Genomic DNA, 19,013 nt, shown 5'->3' on the forward strand with positions numbered 1-19,013 from the left:
AAATGTCAACGTTACGTCTGTGACTAAAGTGATGCTGAGGCTTGAACACTGCCACTTTTCCGTAAGCCTCGACATTGAGAACACAGCCCTCGGAGTTTTACCAGGGCCCTCGCTAGTCTTCACACATGTTACAGGGTAGTTACTGCTAATACTGGTGATTGCTATGCTTGGGAAAAAGGAGCCTGCGCTATCGTTTTGCTGGCCCCAAGGCGCCTCGTGAGGCTAGAAAAGCTGGTGATATTCCATCTCCATGAAACAAAGTATTGTGAGCAAAAGGCTGCCTTATTGCTGCTTGCGCCTCCTTTCAATACCCAGACCGCAAAGCAAAACACCAGTATTGGGTCATTTTCTCCATCTCCAGAAGGCGAAGCAGCAAGAGCACAAGTCTAATAGGTGATAGCTCCACGCATTCCGATCAAGGCTTTGGACCAGGCCATAACTATATGAAGGCCGAACAATCTATAAGTAGGCTACATAAAACCAGTCAGTGCTGTCGCCTTTAGTATCCCTTACAGCACCTTGTGATATCCGCTATATGTTTATATTGATCTGTTTAATTTATTAAGAATCGATTGGCTTGCTATCGCCTGTTGAAAGTCAAACATGGAGAGGAGGCAAGAAGATGATCGAGAGTCGTGTCAGGAATCGTGCGGAAAAACTGGATACAATATCAAAAACGGACGATATCTCGACCCTAGCTGCCATCACAGCCAGCAAAGCGCCCTAGTATCTCACCTATGCCTCGCTCCGAAATGGAATGAGGCTGTATCCCAAACCCACTTAGAAAATGATGACTCGCCAAAGGAAGAAACTTATACTCAGCCTATGTATCTCTCAAGGTTCGATATCCATGAAGACAGCAGTGTTCACCCCAGCTCAAGAATACCAAGAGTAAAATCTTCCAGTCACGCAGCTAGGTATCCTACTGGCTGCTCTGAAGCACAAATGAGCAAAGATAATGAAACATTCAACTCTGTTTCATGCAATCCTTCATATTCTCAACATCAGTATTTAAATCAAACCACTGGCAGTCAGCAGCACCTCTTGGCTAAAAGTTCGATCCCACAATATCCTGAACTCCAGACAGGAACAGGATCAATGGTCTCTAACGTCCTGCCATACTCAATACAAAGATACCTGGAGAATGATTCTCAATCCCACGAAATCGACAGAGTCCTGGAACAGGTCGACCGATATTTTCCCCCACAAAGTGCGCCGCATAACTCCAGACGCACCTCTTGATGGATATAGGCCCGTATTTCGGCAGGTTCAAACTCAGCATGAGAGTCAATAGCATTCGTTTCATATTTTGGATTTGCTTGTTCTTTCCCTACTTGCCTGCATTTTCAGGATATTTGTTAACTAGAATTTCTGCTTTACCTTGAGCTAGAAAGCGTTTGCGAGGCCTTTTCCATTTGCGGCCAAAGTTTCCAAGTTTGAATTTAGATATGTGCATATTTTGTTCTCCAGCTAGAAAAATCGTTCTCAAGTTGACACGGTCCTTTTCAGAACAAACATTCCAGGCATATAGTTTTGGATATGGCACTTGATTGTATCATTCCGCCTTTTCGGCTGACTTATATACCGTGAAATCAATTAACTGATGTCGGTTGCCACTAATCCTAACATAAGGAGAGAGAAAAGATGGCGAGTTGTGCGTGTTCAATTATCGCTTAGATTCGGATCTTGCCAGCGAAACTTTCGTTCCTCCATGGCATGCCAGAGTCAGTCTCAAATCCTCAATAAAGTGCAAGTTTGGATCTCTGTTTTCAATATCTTCAAATGTCTGCAATAGGCGGACCAAGACATAGGATGCTTCGGTCAATGCGTATTGTTCTACAAGAGTTAGTATGGTAAAATATTAGAGGTGATGAATGTTTTCCACAGATAAATGCGTCGAATATGGGTAAGAGTATGTGGCTTGCACTTACGACCTAAGCAGATCCTAGGGCCACCGTTGAATGGTAGGTAATTCCATCCCACACGGATAGTTTCCCAGCGGCTGGGCCGGAAGGTAGTTGGGTCTGGCCCGTAAGATTTTGCAGAACGGTGAAGGCTCCAAACTGAGTACAATATATTTGTACCTTTGGGAATCAGAATCTTGTGCTCCCCGTTGGGGCCACCACCGCGAGGTAATGTGGTAGTCTTGAAGGCCTCACGGGCATTGGATGGTACAACTGGGAATAGTCGAAGGGCTGAATGAAGAGGAGAAAATTATGTTAGTATGTAATTTGCAAATGGACACGTATGTTGTGAAAGTAGGTAGAATAACATAGGGTAAAAAGGTCCGTCGGGATTGTGAAGAAATGATACTATAACTTACTTTCGTTGAGAACGTACCGAAGATACTTGATAGATTTAATATCCTCATATGTGGGTTTTCGGTTTCCTAACGTTTCAAGTACTTCTTTTCGAAGACGGAGCCATTCTTCTTTGTGTCTTGCGAGCTGATGGCAGCAGATGGATAGAAGGCTTGCAGTTGTATCTCTACCAGCAAGCAGGATGTTAAAGAGCTCTGATCGAAGTCTGACCGGATCTTGGAATTCTTTTGCAGCCTCTTCCAGGAAAATGTACTTTCCACCTAGATCATGACTGGTTGGTTTACCAGATGCTTGTTTCTGTATAGCCTTTGTCGTAAATTTGTCCAAGTATGCATGCATGTTCTTGCATATTTTCTGGAACTCAGCACCGTCTTTCTGAAGCCAGTAAAAATCTTGGAGAGTAATTCGATGAAGCAGAATCTCTAGATAGGTCAATGTTATTATGTATAAACTCTGGCAGGGAACTATGTTTTTGGAAGGAGGGATCGTACCTGATCCTCGATTAAAATCATGGTAAAATTGGGCTTCTTCCGCGGGACAATCAGGTAACAAACTATTGACACTTTCACCAAACAAAAAATCGGTTGCTATGATGAGTCAATGTCGGGTTAGCAATGCCCTGGGCAAGAAATTGATGTGTTAAAGTTCTGGAGCACTACCTGTATCCATTGTAAGTTTGAAAAACAGTTCTTGAAGGTCGAAGGTCTTGTTTTCAGGGATCAATTTGAACATATTCTGTACAAATGACTCTAGAACCGAGAGATCCTGGATTTGCTGCCTTGCGAACTGTGGACGGAGAACGCTGCGAGAATGGCGCCATGGTTGACCGAGTTCTCCCCCTCCGTACATGTGGGTAAAGATGCCGTCACCAAGCATGGGCACAAAGCTGTTGTACCTCGAGGCACCGAAGCTGAACTCCTCAAACTGGGTTGCAAGAATTGCCTTAATATTCTCTGGGTCGCGAGTCAAGACCATGGGTTTTCCGAACATAGAAATAGAAACAGTGTCACCATGCTTTTCGAACAACTCCATTTCTAATTTCAAGTAACGGTTCTCTTCAACAGCCTTTGCGACTTTGCTGTAGAAATCGACACCAAACTTCACTGGAGACTGTTCCACTTTGGGAAGTGGTTGAGTCTTTTCGCGCAATCGAACCCTTCTTAGCTCGAAATAATCGAGAGCAGCAAGGTATCCGTAGTATAGACAGCAAGCTGCCACAGCAGCAGCGATCAACGGCATAAACATTTTGGAATCCTTTTGCTTGCTCAGTTCCTAGAAAGGAAAGGTGGATAGTAATTCAGATTGTAAGTAATCAAGAGTTGTGTCGAATACCGAAGTACTCCGCAGGCAGCCACGTATTTATATTGGGTTTCTGAAGTTTCAAAACCACGAGTGGGAGGGGCCGGAACAACTAGAGGAGCTCTGGAAGACGGGATTGAATTCATATTCATGGCCTTATTTCGTAACCACTCCACACGTCAGGACCAGGGGTTTGAATTGGTTTGTACAGGTAGGTATTCAGCTTGTACACCCTCCATATCTTTTTGGGCGGGCTATGTCAGAATGTAGTTGATTTTGGGGTCATGATGCTCCATGCGAAAGTTTCTCGCTTCCATCGGCATTTACGGCCACCGCAACGGCTCATAAATAATGCCATCTGATCATGACAAACTAGGAATCGTGTCCTGGCATGAAGGGACTAGTTGTGCCGCCGGGGGAATTGTCTTTCCTGGCCGACCCACATCGTACTGATCCCAGGGGTAAAGACGACTTCTCTGTCAAGGGTGGTGTTTGACCTTGGCTCGAGGTCAACACAGGACCTAACTACTTCATCGAGGGCGGGGAGTCGAGTAACTTCCAAGGACTAGCAAGCTAGGATGTAACTTAGACATGTCTCTTGGGGTGGCCAGAGCAAGCACAGGTGGCACAGATAAGTTTGTAGCCCTCCGAGGCTGATCGACGCTGTGTAGCCGAGCTTGCCACCCCTTCCGCTTGGTGACTGGCTGTAAATAGCAAACAGAGGGCGAGATATTCTCCTAATGGATGCTCTTGTAACTAGTAGAACTCTTGGTCAAGGTGGTTGTTAGAAGTAAAAACCGTTGTCGACGTTGAGATAAACATGGGAAGCCGGTCTTGCTGCCGCCAAGGCCTGACCTGCCCGCCTTCGGACACGAAGTTCGCTAGTAATTTAGACAAGCAAGCGGGTTGAGGACAACGACATCTAGCAAGAGTGGGCAAACCAGTGCTAGAGAGAATCCCACAATCCTTGAGACTTGCGAGTAGAACAGCCGTTCTGGCAGACAGACAACATGACGACCCGCTACCGTGTAGAATGTAAGTTGTTTCCGGCTCTCTAGATGGCAGATGGGGAGGAGTGACGCAAAAGCTGACACAAGGAATAGATGCGCTCAAGGTAAGCATAACAGTAACCCTTGCGGCATATGAGCGGGTTATACCTCCATATTTTGCATCTGCAGTAGAATTTCCATGGCTGACCACAGTCTCCTTCTAGTCACATCGTCGTGACCAACTGGTAAGGCTCCTTGGTCTAGTGAGATCATTAACCGTGTTTCCATCGGTGCCCTGCTTCTGGGAGAACTAAATACTCGGACTGACGTGTTGGACTATGTGTATTAGATTGAATGGATCAAGGTGAGACCAACAGAACAAAATACCGAGAAAGAAAATAGACATGGACATTCTGATTTGGTTTATATAGGGCCTTCTTGCAGTTCCCTTCGTACTACATTCGCAGCCCACCGCTGCTTATAAGGAAAACAGCCCTAATCTCGCACATATTGCCGAAAGGACACATAATAGATATGTTGAGATTATGCGGGATGTCGAACATTTGATCAATGACCACAGTATGTGTGGTTTACATAACTAATACTACGACAGGTACATAACTATAGAACATCATACTGACATCTAAGCATAGTTGGGCTCCAGAAAACGGGGGCGAGCGGAAGATCTACACTGAGACTGCTTGTCCCCTCCGTTGGTACCTTCTTCACACCGTTACTACTGGAGGATGCATTCATATACCAGGACAATAAGAGATTTATCAGCCACAGGCGTTTTGTGCCCCCGTCATTCAATGACATCCGTCTCACACTTAATACCGCTCAGCTAATGGGCCTTGTTCACCGCAGTGAGGTCCAATTGATCACGTTCGATGGAGACGTTACACTCTACGATGACGGATGTTCCCTCACAGCGGATAACCCCGTTGTGCAGAGGATAATGCTCCTTCTAAAGCAAAACAAGAGAGTTGGCATCGTGACAGCCGCCGGATACTCTTCTGCAGGAAAATACAAGGAACGCCTCGAGGGTCTTCTGGAAGCTATCAAGCAATCCACCGACCTCAGTGAGAAGCAAAAGAACCATCTCATTGTTCTTGGAGGGGAGAGTAACTTCATGTATGAATTTGATCCCAAGTCTCCAGATCTGCTCACCTATAAACCCCAGAGCGAGTGGCAGCTGGATGAAATGAAGCAGTGGAAGGATGAAGATATCAAGGAGTTACTTGACATCGCAGAGGCTGCGTTGCGTGATTGTGTTAGTAACTTAAGGCTGCCCGCTGCTATTTTGAGAAAGGAGAGGGCTGTCGGTATATATCCGCTTGAGGGACATCGAATGCATCGTGAGCAACTAGAAGAAACTGTTTTGGTGGCGCAGCAAACTATCGAGACGTCTGACGTTGGCAGGCGCCTTCCCTTTTGCGCATTTAATGGTAAGCTACACACAATCTAATGAGATAGTCCGCCAATACTGACCCGTTACGGTTTAAAAGGTGGAAGTGATGTCTTTGTAGATATTGGCGATAAATCATGGGGTGTCCTTGCCTGCCAGAAGTACTTCGGCGGCATTGATAGGTCCAAGACTCTGCATATAGGTGACCAGTTCCTGTCTGCCGGAGCTAATGATTTCAAGGTACACTTCCCTCCCTTATTTAGTGGATTCACCAACTTTAGCTCCTTTTTGTCCTAACTGATAATCTCCACTCCAGGCACGGCTTGCGTGCACTACTGCATGGATATCTAATCCTGGTGAAACGGTGCAACTACTTGACGAACTCGCTGCGCTGGAACAGGGTGCCAGGGCGTGACACCCTGACGTAACTATGATAGCACTCTTTAAAGTTATATACGTTGGTAGTAATAGCCCAGCAAGCTTGTGAATCTTTGCTTGATATGTTCAACTAAATCATTGAAACTAAGTATATGGACAGTAAAGGTCGTACATGTGAGGCTTCTTTTTAATCACTCCTTAGCCTCAAGACGTCGGAGGGCTTCTTGAAGGGTGATTTGAGGCTCATCTTTAGTCTGATCCATAGACCATAGATACTTATTTTCTTCCACCGTGTTGGCCGTCGAGCTTAACGACATACATAGCAGTTCTAATGACTCTTCGTTTAATGTCACTTTAAGCTTTTTATTTTGGCTTTGCCCGGGGATATAGGAAGTTAGCTCTCCATTCTCGGCAAAGATCGGCTCCCAAATTGCAGATTTGGTGTTATTCTCGTCTGCACCGAGTGAATTTGTCCCGGTTTCTCCATGGGATGTATTAGGTACAGCAGATACGGAGCTCGTATTTCCACGGAATGGGATATTTTGGACAATATCCAGGGTAAACAAATAAAGAAAGTATTCTTTAAGATCCTCACGGGTGCCAAACCGTTGGGTAATGCGACCATGGGGCAAGGACGAATGGACGGTTGAGACGGTAAATTCAGTTCCCAGGGCGGCAGGACTGAGGTCAGTTCGAACCACAATGTTGTAAAAGTTATCCTGGCTGTAGAAATAACCGGTCATCCTTGCCTCCTGCACGCTAAGAAAAGTGTCGACGAGGGACTCTACAAGTGGTATAGCTTTACCTTGATTGGTGGCAGTTTCCTGGGTATCCCTGGGAAGTGGTTTATTTTTCCAGTATCTGTATTTGAGCCCTGCCGAAAATAGGGTAGCAGTGATATTATGAAGGCATGAGTTAAGCCACTGGAGGTGGGATCCATGTTGTAGGTAGGCAATGCTGGGTTGGAGGAGAGGGTATTCTGCCGTTGGACGTTTTTTTATTGATATGGCAGTTGGTATGGAAGTCCGGTGGCGGTGATTCTTGCGATGTGCATGATTTAATAAAAGACGAATTGAGCAGGCAATTGCATGAGCGAGGTCGTTAGCCGGAAGCCCTTCAGCCTTATCTTGGTCAGAGGTGGCATCCTCGCCCACTGGAACAAAGTCGACCAAAACCCGGCGGTTATCACTTAAGTGGAAAAGGATTTGATTCTGTCTTGTTTCAACCCCGTGTCTAAGGAGGGACCTGGCTTCACGATTCAGTTCGTAAAACAGTTCCTCTTCAAAGAGAGAGTCCCTAGCCTGGTGAATGAAGGTCTCCTCTGTGGATGTATTGTCATCATGTTTGATGCAGGCCGGCTGTGATACACCCACGATATTTTCATTGTCTTGTATTCGAATACGCACGGCTTTCGGAGGTGTTGCGTGTATCCCTTGGTCAACGTACAATGATCCATCACCCGCCCGTCTCAGGGCAGACAGTCCGCGATCCCTAAACACCGGAGCAGCTTTTCAACGGTAAGTACTGAGGATAGGTGAAATTCTAAAGGGCTAGGAGAAATATGCGTACCTTCGAGGAAGCCATGCTGCACTCCTAGACTTTGCCTCTCGCGGGGAAGCCGGCATATCTTCCATCCCTTTTCCTTGATTGCTAGGACTTCCGACCAATACTTCGTCTCCGCAGCCACTTCCTTCTGGAGGCGAGTAGCAGCCTCCAGGAGGTTGTTTGCTGCAGAGCTAAAACTCTCCAGCTTCCATCCCTTAGAGACAATCTCGATATCCTTCTTGTTTGCCTCAGTCTTTTCGGGCGTCTTTACCAAGTCAATACCGAGAGAGCCGCTAGGTATTTTTTGCTTGACATAGGGGGTCATGGAGACCTCTACCTGGCGCGGCGCATACTTTGAGAGGGCAAGGGAAACGAAATCGAGGGCATAGCAAGCTTCGACCTGAGCCTGACTAATTCATAGGTCAATACCTGGCCATATAACTTCAACTCAACAAATAGGCACTCACGTCGCAAACTCGAGCATCTCTGACCGACTGGTGAAGAGCCGCTGCTCCCTGTCTTCGGCATCATTTCCAGAGTCTTCCGTCTCCTGTATATCGGGCTCCTGTTTGCCCGACTCGCGGAGGGATGCAATCTCCTGGGACAAGCTCTCTTCGGTGACATCCTTGAAGGAGCCTCGCTGTGCATTGATTTGGGCGATTCTGATGGGTAGAGTGTCTGGCTCATCGGTCTTCTTCCGAACAGGCCGTAAGGGTAGGGAAAATGAGTCCGACATCTTCAGGGCAGGCTATTCAATACCGCAGTCGAGCTCGTGGTCAAAGAACGTCTGGGCGAAATGCCACCTCCAATGCGCTTTGGTTATGCGATTGACCAAACAGAGTCCTCCACAACAGGTATATCACGACTCATTCCCCTATCACCCAAGAAACTCCATCACCGTATCTTCCCTGGTCTTCTCTTCCTTCAATCCTCTTCTTCTTCTCCGGTCGTTGTCTTTGTGCTTCCTGCCAAACCACCTGCTCGGTCGTCTCTTTGTCTTAACACCTTAATAAGCACGAATTATGTAATATAACGGTAAATAATTTTCCCCTTCCATTCCCAAAACGGACTAGCCTTGCTTATTCATCAAATGAAGTATCAAGAAAGTCTCGAAGTCTAAATTTATCACCAAAAACACGTGACAAGTTCGAATCCTGCGACTCTGGAGTGACTTTTCCTCGTTTTTAGAGACGACGATGACGTTTAGATATCAAAAGAAGGACGATCACGACGAGGCAGAGACGAGAGGAAAAGCAGGCGGGAAAAGGGGCCGACAGTGCCCAGCGATGGTTTTCCTTTTCTCCTTTGTCTCGATGCCTTGTTATCGTCGGGGCCCGTTAACTAAGCTTCCGCTGTCTGCGTTGAGGTGAAGCAAGGAAATCCCTCCCACCAAGAAAAACAAACTATATAAAGATAAGAGCTCCAACCCAAAGGCACCTCACGGCGGGCCGGTCGGTCTTGAACAGCATCTACAACCCCAATTGAATACTCAGACGGCGGGGCACTGCATATCACTAGACGGTGACATATACACGTTGACACGCATCGCCGGTTGAGCGAGAGACCAAGATGGCTGCCCCTACGCCAGTGGCGGCTCCAGCGAAGCAGCGTCGCATCGCAGTGCTAACTAGCGGGGGAGATGCGCCTGGAATGAACGGGGCCGTGAGAGCAGTCATCCGCATGTCGATTCACTGTGGCTGCGAGGCTTACGCTGTCCACGAAGGGTACGATGGCCTGGTGCAGGGAGGTGACTACTTCAAGCGGATGTACTGGGAAGATGTCCGGGGATGGCTGTCTCGTGGCGGAACGTTGATCGGGTCGGCTAGGTGCAAGAGCTTTAGAGACCGCGAGGGCAGACTAAAGGCTGCTAAGAACATGGTCACTCGCGGGATCGATGCCCTTATTGTCTGTGGTGGTGACGGCTCGCTGACCGGAGCAGATATCTTTCGTTCCGAGTGGCCCGGCCTGCTGGAAGAGCTGGTAGAGAAGGGAGAGCTCACCTTGGAACAGGTCGAGCCCTTCAAGTCGTTGAATATCGTTGGACTGGTGGGCTCGATCGATAATGACATGTCCCTAACCGATGCTACTATCGGCTGTTACTCGTCCCTGCATCGGATCTGTGAAGCTGTAGATGAGGTCTTTGACACCGCCTCGTCCCACCAACGAGGTTTCGTTATCGAGGTCATGGGTAGACATTGCGGATGGTTGGCATTGATGGCTGCTATCAGCACTGGAGCGGACTGGCTGTTCATTCCCGAGATGCCTCCTAGAGACGGCTGGGAGGATGACATGTGTGATATTATCACTCAGGTATTGCTTGCTACGACAGTATGGGAATTTCAATATACTAACAGTCTATAGAACCGACGAAGAGGCAAACGACGAACTATTGTTATCATCGCTGAGGGCGCACAGGACAGCAACCTTGAAAAGATCACGTCCAATAAGGTCAAGGATATCCTGAGTGACCGGCTGCAGCTAGACACCCGAGTCACCGTTTTGGGACATACACAGCGCGGAGGCGCAGCTTGTGCCTATGACCGATGGTTAGCTACACTTCAGGGCATTGAAGCCGTCAAGGCCGTCCTGGAGGCCAAACCGGGTTCTCCTTCTCCAATGATCACTATCAGAGAGAACAAAATCGAAAGGACTTCCCTGATAGAGGCTGTAAGGGTAACGAAAAGCGTGTCAGAGTCCATAGCAAAGAAGGACTTTGCTACCGCTATGGCGCTGCGAGATTCCGAATTCATGGCTCTCCACAGGGCATATATCAATACTACCACGCCACATCACCCAAAGCTGCTACTTCCAGAGGCGAAGGTATGGCTCGGGCTTGTTCCCCTCACTAAATCGAGATACTGACCATTTACTTGCCTATAGAGAATGCGTATCGCTATTATCCATGTCGGAGCTCCGGCGGGTGGAATGAACCCTGCTACTCGAGGCGCCGTAGCATACTGCCTGGCTCGTGGCCACACGCCCATTGGAATATACAATGGCTTCCCGGGTCTCTGTCGACACCACGATGACAAACCCTTGGGCTCAGTAAGAGAAGTCAAATGGCTTGAGTCGGACTCGTGGGTCAACGAGGGTGGCTCAGAAATTGGTACTAACCGCGGTCTCCCCTCAGAGGACATGGAAACGACTGCAAAATGCTTTGAGCTCTATAAATTTGATGCATTGTTCGTTATTGGAGGATTCGAGGCATTTACTGCCGTAAGCCAACTGCGAAAGGCAAGGAAGGACTACGATGCGTTCAAGATCCCTATTGTCCAGCTACCGGCTACCATCTCCAACAACGTCCCCGGAACAGAATACTCCCTAGGCAGCGACACCTGTCTCAACACGCTAGTCAACTTCTGCGATGTCATTAGACAGTCGGCTTCCTCTTCTCGTCGGCGAGTGTTTGTAATTGAGACGCAAGGTGGGCGATCCGGGTACATTGCCACCATGGCTGGTCTATCTGTCGGGGCGTACGCAGTTTATATCCCCGAAGAAGGCATCAACATCAATATGCTTGCCCACGACATCGAGAATCTACGACAAAGCTTCGCTACTGACCGCGGCGCCAACCACGCCGGCAAGATCATCCTACGCAACGAGCGTGCCTCCGCGACATACACCACCCAAGTGATTGCTGACATGATTAAGGAAGAAGCGAAGGGACGCTTCGAATCCCGCTCTGCAGTCCCAGGCCACTTTCAGCAGGGCGGAAAACCTTCGCCCATGGACCGTATTCGTGCCCTTCGCATGTCTCTCAAATGCATCCAGCATTTTGAAGAGTACGCTGGTAAGAGCCGTGACGAGATCGCAGCCGACGACATGTCCACCGTTGTCATTGGTATCCGAGGTAGTGAGGTAGTCTTCACTCCCCTGGGAGGTAAATATGGCCTGGAAGAGACGGACACCGACTGGGAGCATCGACGCCCCAAGAACGAATTCTGGCTCAGTTTGCGGGGAATGGTTGATACTCTGAGCGGCCGGCCCAATGGCAACCAGAAGATGAATGACGCATGAGACCGACATGAATGACCCTTTTTTTCCTTTTTCATCTCCTTTTCTACGTTCAAGATGTCAACCTTTGGATATATAGCCATGTAGAACCCAAGGACACAGTGATATCATTTTCCTCGTATAGCTCATGATCTGCGCGCCAATCGGCTCTGTTCCTAGCGAATCCACCACGTAAACTCATAGCTAGTGGAATATATATTTGAACGACATCTCTCTTCTGTTCTGACATCGAACAGGACACAGATGAGGCTGTTGGTGCGTATGCTGGTGATGCTGATCTGTGACACCGTATCGCTTGGTGACAGCGGGATGACGTCCGTTCTGCCGCTGTCGATGACAAAAAACAGAAAAAGGATGCATAGGTATAACTATCTCAGTTATACCGTTTATTCTATGCATATACCTGTATATATGATACATATATGCATATATATATATAATGAAATAAATTCAAAAAGAAGGTGACCACTTCATCGAGAGAGACGAATTTTGTTGTGCGACGGAGAGTTTTCCCCCTTTCTTTGGTTCTTCTTCCTCTTTTGCGGATGAAGTCATCGTCGATTCTTGTTAGCCTTCATGCGCTTCGACTTCACGACTTCACTTCGACCTCTACAGCCTCAAAATCCCTGCATACATACATCTACCTTGGGCTGTTCACGCTGTCTATGCTTAAGAATAAGCTAGACTCGCTGTAATAGTCGCTTCGTACCAGGTTGTTGGCCTTCATGCGCACTAAGAGGCGCCCAGCTCGTACAGGCTGTACCTTGACGCTGGCGAAAAGCTGCTGATAAAGGTTTCTTGGACATGGCGCTGAAGCATATGCCTTGGTTATCTTCTCGGTGGGCGATCCTGCTTCTTCTCTTGCAGTCCTGGATTGTGACTGCGATTAAGCTTGATCTGGAAAGTGATGGTAGGTATATTCTTTCTCCCGATAGAGTGTGCTAGAAGACTAACCACATGGCTACTTATAATACACAGAGTCAATCAAACTCGCCGCAAAGACAGCTGCCCAGGGGATGATGAAGTACTATACCGGCCATCAACCAGGAAATGTACCAGGAAACCTGCCCGACCCCTACTACTGGTGGGAAACGGGCGCTATGTTCGGCAGCTTAATTGATTACTGGTTCTACACGGGAGACAGCCAGTGGAACGACATTGTCACCGAAGGAATGCTCTGGCAAGTTGGCCCAGATAGCAATTTTATGCCTCCCAACCAGACCTTGACTGAAGGGAACGATGATCAGGCATTCTGGGCCATTGCGGCCATGTCGGCCGCTGAACGGAAATTTCCTAACCCCCCATCCGATAAGCCGCAGTGGCTTTCTCTGGTAGAAGCTGTTTTTAACTCGCAGATTCCTCGCTGGGACACCACAACTTGTGGCGGAGGCTTAAAGTGGCAGATCTTTCGGTTTAACAGAGGGTTCGACTATAAAAACACAATATCAAACGGTGCCTTCTTTCAGATGGGTGCTCGGCTGGCTAGGTATACCGGAAACGAGACATACGCAAAGTGGGCAGAGAAGGCGTGGGATTGGTCCAGGGCTATTGGACTAATAAACGAGAACTATCAGTTCTTTGATGGCTCAAGTGACACATTGAACTGTACAGAGCTAAACAGGCTCCAGTGGACTTATAACGCTGGAATATACCTCCTCGGAGCAGCTGCCATGTACAACTATGTAGGTTATAGTGACGTTGTTCTACCTCACCTCGTGAACTATATATCTAACGTTAATAGACCAGCGGTAGTCCCAAATGGGAAGAACGAGTACAAGGGATTCTCGATGGCCTCCGCCCATTCTTCCATCCTGAAACTTATGTCATGTCTGAGATTTCGTGCGAGGAACAGGGCAATTGTGAGACAGACCAGAGATCGTTCAAAGCTTATCTCGCCCGTTGGATGGCAGTTAGTACTCAGTTTGCCCCTTTTTCAACAAACTTCATCATGCACCGGCTTCGAGCATGCGCCAGAGGAGCAGCAGAGGCATGCACCGGAGGCGACGATGGAACAGCATGTGGGCTTAAGTGGACATTCGGAAAATTTGACGGCAGCACTGGGGTAGGCGAACAGATGGCTGCTATGGAAATCTTTCAATCCAATCTCATCCGTAAGGCTGTACCCCCCGTCACCCAATCTACCGGCGGAATAAGCATGGGCGGTCCAGGAGGCTCTGGGAAAGGGAAAGGCGATGGGCCTAAGATACCCAGGCCTATTACGGGTTCGGATAAAGCTGGAGCAGCTATCCTTACGCTATTAATGCTCTGCACTCTATGCGGAGTTTCATATTCAATGGCTGTTGGATGATCCTTCCCATCCATTACATTAACTATCTATCGGTTTTCTGAGCGTTTACCTCGCTCTTATCAGGTTTATTCGTGATGTTCTTTCCTCTCCCTTTTCTTTTGCCCCTTTCACTACTGTAAATATTTATTGCTGCTTACTAGTTCAATGAATTCCATAGTGAACACAATCCATATTACATCTTACTTGTTTACCCTCCAAAAAGATATAAAAGGTATTGAAAACATGCCTTGCATTAGAAATTAAAAGTTCAGACTTCACACAAGAGATATATAACATATTAAGCCACAAAATGAGTGACACTTTTTAGGACAACGGATCCCCCAACCTACTACTTCCACCTCGCCACCTGGATATTATAGATTATGACAAAAGACATATGGGTCAAAAGAGGGCATTGCATTGTAACACATTCGAACACTGCCAACAGCATCGACCACCTATCTCCAATAGCCCGTTGGTAAATACATACCTGTCTCTTTCCCAGCACATCCCATTTCATATTTGACATGGCTCCATTGCATCCCGCCTGGATGTATACATTTAGTGACCATTGGCACCTCAGTATACATCACTAGCTAAGAGGGCAGTGGAATGGAATCACAGGTTAGATATGCCGCCCATACGTATCATTGCGGGCTGTATCACCAGACCGACGCATCTCCTTATGATGACCACCATCATACGAGCTCTTCTCGCGGTGATGGCTCATGACGTTCATTACCTCTAGGACTAGGGAACAGATGCAGAACCACCTAAGAATCAACAGTCAATAGCCACACTTATTTGAAGACTTGGAACGGAGGAACTGAGAAATACTAACATTGCTCCTATGGTGAAGGCTTCAATAAGCCTCTTGTACTTGCATTGTCCACCTCGGGGCGTATTGTTGGCACAATCACTCCTGCTGTAGTCTTGTACGGCAAATATGAAGGCAGTCAACCACCTGTAGTTGTAATTGAATCGTTTAGTAAGTGTAATATCCAACGGAGGTATGGTTCATCCATACAGATAGGAGAAAATGAGGTCTATGAAGAAAGTCATAAATCCTAGTGTCCTGATTATAGGCGAGAGCAGGCCTGGAAGGAAGAAGAAAATTGATAGAGAGGCCTGCATCACGAACAACCTTATCAGCAACCATCCAGTGTAAGCCACGAAGAGTCCAGGGAGGCACAGACAATAATTATAAAATATTTGAGATGGCCATTGGTTTCATAACGATTGACGAAGTAACCAGAGACTCCAAGAACGATACCAGCACAGGCAAACTGCATCAAGCGGCTGCCCATCAAAGCTGCACGGACAATTCCGGACATGAGTCCCATACTGGCGGTATTTTCTATCAGGTACTACACTTCAAACTAGATGATATTCCGTATAGTTCGAAGCCGTAGAGGCCGTTGTCTTTGCCAATAAGCGGTATGCCAATAAGTAAAAAATGGATATTCCAATTGAGATTTCAATTTCAAGTGGACAACAGAAGGATCCCAACCAGAACGTGTTAAAAAGAGGTGAAAAATCCGCGGAATCTGATGGCAAAGTCTCCTTTTAAGGGAGAAGGGGAGAGGAGTTTGCCTCAATAGCATAGCTAATCCACAATTGAGGTAACTAAACAGGAGACCCGGTGGCGGCCTTTGACTGGGGTCTTCTGCCTCACAGGCAAGGGAACTGTGCCATGGAATGGGCAGCCAGGTCAAAGGGGGCCGACCGGTTTCTCCTAGTTTTGCGCTGCTCTGCTTGTTGACGGTGATGACTTCATAAAGCTTCCTCGGGAGTCAAATGGCACTGGGGTATAAGCTTCTTCTAGACGACGGTCGTTCGAGGCGGCCAGACGTGCCACTTGCATCATTCCTTACGCAATGATAGGTAAAAGACTGGAGAAGAGTGGGATAACCACAGTGGTTTGGTGATCGATATTGTGTGAGGGCAAGCTGGAAGACGGTGTTGACGATGTTGACGGTAGAGAAGCGAACGGATTTCTTGCCCAGTTGAATTGAATTAGTCAAGGAAAGGGGTGGCCACCAACTAACTCTTTGATAACCATGAGGGAGTTACTGTAATACGAATAAGGATTTTTGTTGTTACAGAAGAATTATCCTACCAGGAAATCTAGAGAATCTAGCTTGGGCAGAAATATCATTATTTTGAGAGTATTTTTTAACTATCATAAAAGCCAGTTCGTTGCCATCTATATCTCATCTGAACCAGGAAGTCGATTCTTTTGCTCCATAATCAAGAAAGGAAGAGAAGGGAAAAGGAATCTAACCGACCAATACTTTTATCTCGCCTTCCTTGAGGGCCCCAGATCCAACAAGCCTGGTGACCTCTACGGAAAACACGCCCTTCACAGCGGCACCATCTTTGCCGGCAGCAGTAAGTTTTGATGCAACAGTGGCCAATTCTTCGTTGTTGATCTTGCTCATGATCAGCTCGACATCACCGAGGACGCTGTCGATCTGAGCTGCAGAGGGATCCCCTTCGGCAAAGTAGTTGACATCCTTCACACTGCCCTTGAGAACACGCTTGTTCTTCTTAGCAGCGTTTTTGGCGGCTTCTTTGGCCTTTTTACCCTCAGCTCGCTCAGCTTTGGCGGCTTCTTCGCGCTCCTTTTCTAGCCGTTCAGCCTCAAGCCTGGCATTCTCCTTTTCTTCCGCTAGTCGCTTTGCTTCAGCCTCCTTCTCGAGTCGTCGCTTGTCCTTGCCTGCACGCTCCTCCTTGCGGAACTTTTTAATACGTGCGTCCGCGGCGAGGGCATCGTCAACAGTTCGTCGTAGTCGGGCAGTGTCTTCGGTCTTCTTCTTCTTACGGGCGTTGGCGTTCTTACGCTCAATGTGGCGTTTGTGATCACGGTTCTCATTGTCATCTGGGACATCCTCGTCCTCGTACTCAAAGGACCTCCAGCTGTCAAAGTTGTACCAAAAGTTGTAGAAAGCCTCGACCTCCTGCTTTGTGCTGTTATCGTCTCCAATCATAGGAACAGGTTGAACCTTGGAGAAACGAGCCTCAGCCTTGAAGAACGGATGCCACAACTTGAAAAAGTCTCCTTTCTTCTTAGGGTGTGGCGGTTCAACATCCGCAGCGGAATCAACGGAGTCAAATTGACGTCGGCGGATAGGGTCGAGTAGAATTTCAGTGGCCTTCTGAATGCACTTGAAGAAGCTGTCATTCTCATCACCAGCACCCGCAGCAGCCTTCTTATCGGGGTGATGTTTGAGGACCTTCTTGCGGTGAGCCTTCTTGATCTGCTCGGGGGTAGCTCTCCATCGGTATTTGCTAAGACCGAGCACAGCGTAGTGATCTTGTCCCTACATAGCAAATGAAGCAGTTAGCAACAATATCCAATGGTAAAATATCCGACTGACTACACACCTTCCAGTCTTTAGCATCTCTCTGTAGCATCATCGGGTCTTCTGGCTCGCTGATCTCGTCGGCATCGTCTTCCTCAATCTTCTTGACATTCTCCTGTGCAAGGATTCGCTCATCCTCAGAGAAAGTTCGTCTATGACGCTTCTATAAACATAGAAATATACACATTAGAAAAATGAGCGTTATAATGCTACTATTTTATGCAATTGGCATGACTTACACGGCGGGCATGGGCCAAAAAGTGCGGTCCAACGGGCTCAACGTTGCGTCTGGTCGCAGCGGACAAGCAGCCCACGGCCTTGAAATCCTTGTCTTCAGCAGCCCAGCCTTCAGGGAGGCGCGGGAGCGGTAGGTGAACAGCCTCTGTGGTCGACATCTTGTCGTGGTCTTCACTTGTCTGATCTATCAATCTCTTCGTCTCTGCCTCTTTCGCTATTCAAAGTGGGATGAAGTTTTTGTCAAGAGATAAAAAAAAAAATCACGAATGTGGCGCTAGTCCGTTTTGGGTCAGCGTCGTCTCGACTTTCGAGATGAAGAAAAGACGAAGAAGGGACGAGTTAACACTAAAAGTAATAGCTGGTTTAATAACCGGAGGCAACCAGGTGGTTTGTTCAGTGACTGTTTATATTTCTCATATTACTCTCTGTATTATTTTCTTCCTTAAAGAAATTTCTATGGCGGCGGCAACCAACCCGGTATCCGCCCTCAGCGCATACCGTCAGCTTCTTCGGGCTACTCGGATCGCATTCAACGGTATGCGATTTCCTTGCTGGATCAAATGTGCTTAATATGCTAATAAATCTGTATAGGTGATTACCCCGTCCTTTATGCTGCCCGAACAGAAGCCCGCAAACAGTTCGAACAAAACCGACAGCTCGGCGTTGATACTCCTATGAAAATTCAACATGCACTTGAGACGGCGCATATACTTAAAACGAATATCGTCCAGGGGACAAAGATAGACACTAGGGAAGAGGGCGGAGAGAAGGTAGATCGATATTGTATGTCTCCGATGAGCTACTGTGGTGTTTGAACTGCATCTAACCGATTCTCTACTCACAGCTTTGCGGATACATGAACATACGGAGCGCGGAGATAATGATACTATAAAAGCCGCTGGTCAGAAGCCAGTCAGGGTTGGAAAGGGATGCTGCTCCTCATAAAGCTGATAGGCATCTAAATGTTGCGGGGGATTGTTAAATCCTGATATCAATTGGAATAATCGGCTTTTGGAATGGAGGCTTTTGGATGCATTATTTGACGGTTTACATATATACCATTCCACTTCGAGTTAGCCATGTACCATAGACTGTCTTGATACACTTATAAAGGTCAAAGATAACTGTATCTTATTAAATGATCTCATTTCTTTGCATGATTCCTAGTTT

General features: G+C 47.4%; 9 protein-coding genes across 9 annotated transcripts; 5 read left to right on the top strand and 4 right to left on the bottom strand.

Annotated features, from left to right (window-relative positions):
* Nucleotides 1-603: 603 nt before the first annotated feature.
* On the top strand, nucleotides 604-1,242 carry MGYG_08467 (hypothetical protein; the record flags this gene model as incomplete). Its single annotated transcript, XM_003169513.1, has 1 exon — nucleotides 604-1,242. One exon carries the CDS (start codon nucleotides 604-606, stop codon nucleotides 1,240-1,242), a length of 639 nt encoding a protein of 212 aa, XP_003169561.1.
* A 424-nt stretch (nucleotides 1,243-1,666) lies between these two features.
* Nucleotides 1,667-3,566, bottom strand: MGYG_08468 (hypothetical protein; the record flags this gene model as incomplete). Its single annotated transcript, XM_003169514.1, has 5 exons — nucleotides 1,667-1,836; nucleotides 1,932-2,195; nucleotides 2,324-2,743; nucleotides 2,813-2,908; nucleotides 2,981-3,566. 5 exons carry the CDS (start codon nucleotides 3,564-3,566, stop codon nucleotides 1,667-1,669), a joined length of 1,536 nt encoding a protein of 511 aa, XP_003169562.1.
* Nucleotides 3,567-4,630: 1,064 nt separating this feature from the next.
* On the top strand, nucleotides 4,631-6,432 carry MGYG_08469 (IMP-specific 5'-nucleotidase 1; the record flags this gene model as incomplete). Its single annotated transcript, XM_003169515.1, has 8 exons — nucleotides 4,631-4,655; nucleotides 4,679-4,734; nucleotides 4,834-4,854; nucleotides 4,959-4,973; nucleotides 5,041-5,188; nucleotides 5,263-6,057; nucleotides 6,118-6,257; nucleotides 6,334-6,432. The coding sequence occupies 8 exons, from the start codon at nucleotides 4,631-4,633 to the stop codon at nucleotides 6,430-6,432; spliced, it is 1,299 nt and encodes a 432-aa protein (XP_003169563.1).
* Nucleotides 6,433-6,586: 154 nt separating this feature from the next.
* On the bottom strand, nucleotides 6,587-8,676 carry MGYG_08470 (RNA polymerase II transcription subunit 17 mediator; the record flags this gene model as incomplete). The annotated part of the gene is made up of 3 exons (XM_003169516.1): nucleotides 6,587-7,902; nucleotides 7,965-8,350; nucleotides 8,408-8,676. 3 exons carry the CDS (start codon nucleotides 8,674-8,676, stop codon nucleotides 6,587-6,589), a joined length of 1,971 nt encoding a protein of 656 aa, XP_003169564.1.
* An 833-nt stretch (nucleotides 8,677-9,509) lies between these two features.
* On the top strand, nucleotides 9,510-11,957 carry MGYG_08471 (6-phosphofructokinase; the record flags this gene model as incomplete). Its single annotated transcript, XM_003169517.1, has 3 exons — nucleotides 9,510-10,250; nucleotides 10,302-10,760; nucleotides 10,821-11,957. The coding sequence occupies 3 exons, from the start codon at nucleotides 9,510-9,512 to the stop codon at nucleotides 11,955-11,957; spliced, it is 2,337 nt and encodes a 778-aa protein (XP_003169565.1).
* An 801-nt stretch (nucleotides 11,958-12,758) lies between these two features.
* On the top strand, nucleotides 12,759-14,262 carry MGYG_08472 (mannan endo-1,6-alpha-mannosidase DCW1; the record flags this gene model as incomplete). The annotated part of the gene is made up of 3 exons (XM_003169518.1): nucleotides 12,759-12,864; nucleotides 12,933-13,636; nucleotides 13,696-14,262. 3 exons carry the CDS (start codon nucleotides 12,759-12,761, stop codon nucleotides 14,260-14,262), a joined length of 1,377 nt encoding a protein of 458 aa, XP_003169566.1.
* A 604-nt stretch (nucleotides 14,263-14,866) lies between these two features.
* On the bottom strand, nucleotides 14,867-15,584 carry MGYG_08473 (hypothetical protein; the record flags this gene model as incomplete). Its single annotated transcript, XM_003169519.1, has 4 exons — nucleotides 14,867-15,014; nucleotides 15,083-15,205; nucleotides 15,269-15,369; nucleotides 15,438-15,584. 4 exons carry the CDS (start codon nucleotides 15,582-15,584, stop codon nucleotides 14,867-14,869), a joined length of 519 nt encoding a protein of 172 aa, XP_003169567.1.
* Nucleotides 15,585-16,425: 841 nt separating this feature from the next.
* MGYG_08474 (hypothetical protein) lies at nucleotides 16,426-18,001 on the bottom strand (the record flags this gene model as incomplete). The annotated part of the gene is made up of 3 exons (XM_003169520.1): nucleotides 16,426-17,564; nucleotides 17,629-17,769; nucleotides 17,846-18,001. The coding sequence occupies 3 exons, from the start codon at nucleotides 17,999-18,001 to the stop codon at nucleotides 16,521-16,523; spliced, it is 1,341 nt and encodes a 446-aa protein (XP_003169568.1). The 3' UTR covers nucleotides 16,426-16,520.
* Nucleotides 18,002-18,299: 298 nt separating this feature from the next.
* Nucleotides 18,300-18,788, top strand: MGYG_08475 (hypothetical protein; the record flags this gene model as incomplete). The annotated part of the gene is made up of 3 exons (XM_003169521.1): nucleotides 18,300-18,378; nucleotides 18,435-18,626; nucleotides 18,688-18,788. 3 exons carry the CDS (start codon nucleotides 18,300-18,302, stop codon nucleotides 18,786-18,788), a joined length of 372 nt encoding a protein of 123 aa, XP_003169569.1.
* Between the last annotated feature and the right edge of the window lie 225 nt (nucleotides 18,789-19,013).

Source organism: Nannizzia gypsea, genomic scaffold (genome assembly GCF_000150975.2).
Source record: "Nannizzia gypsea CBS 118893 supercont1.9 genomic scaffold, whole genome shotgun sequence".
Taxonomy (NCBI): Eukaryota; Fungi; Ascomycota; class Eurotiomycetes; order Onygenales; family Arthrodermataceae; genus Nannizzia; species Nannizzia gypsea.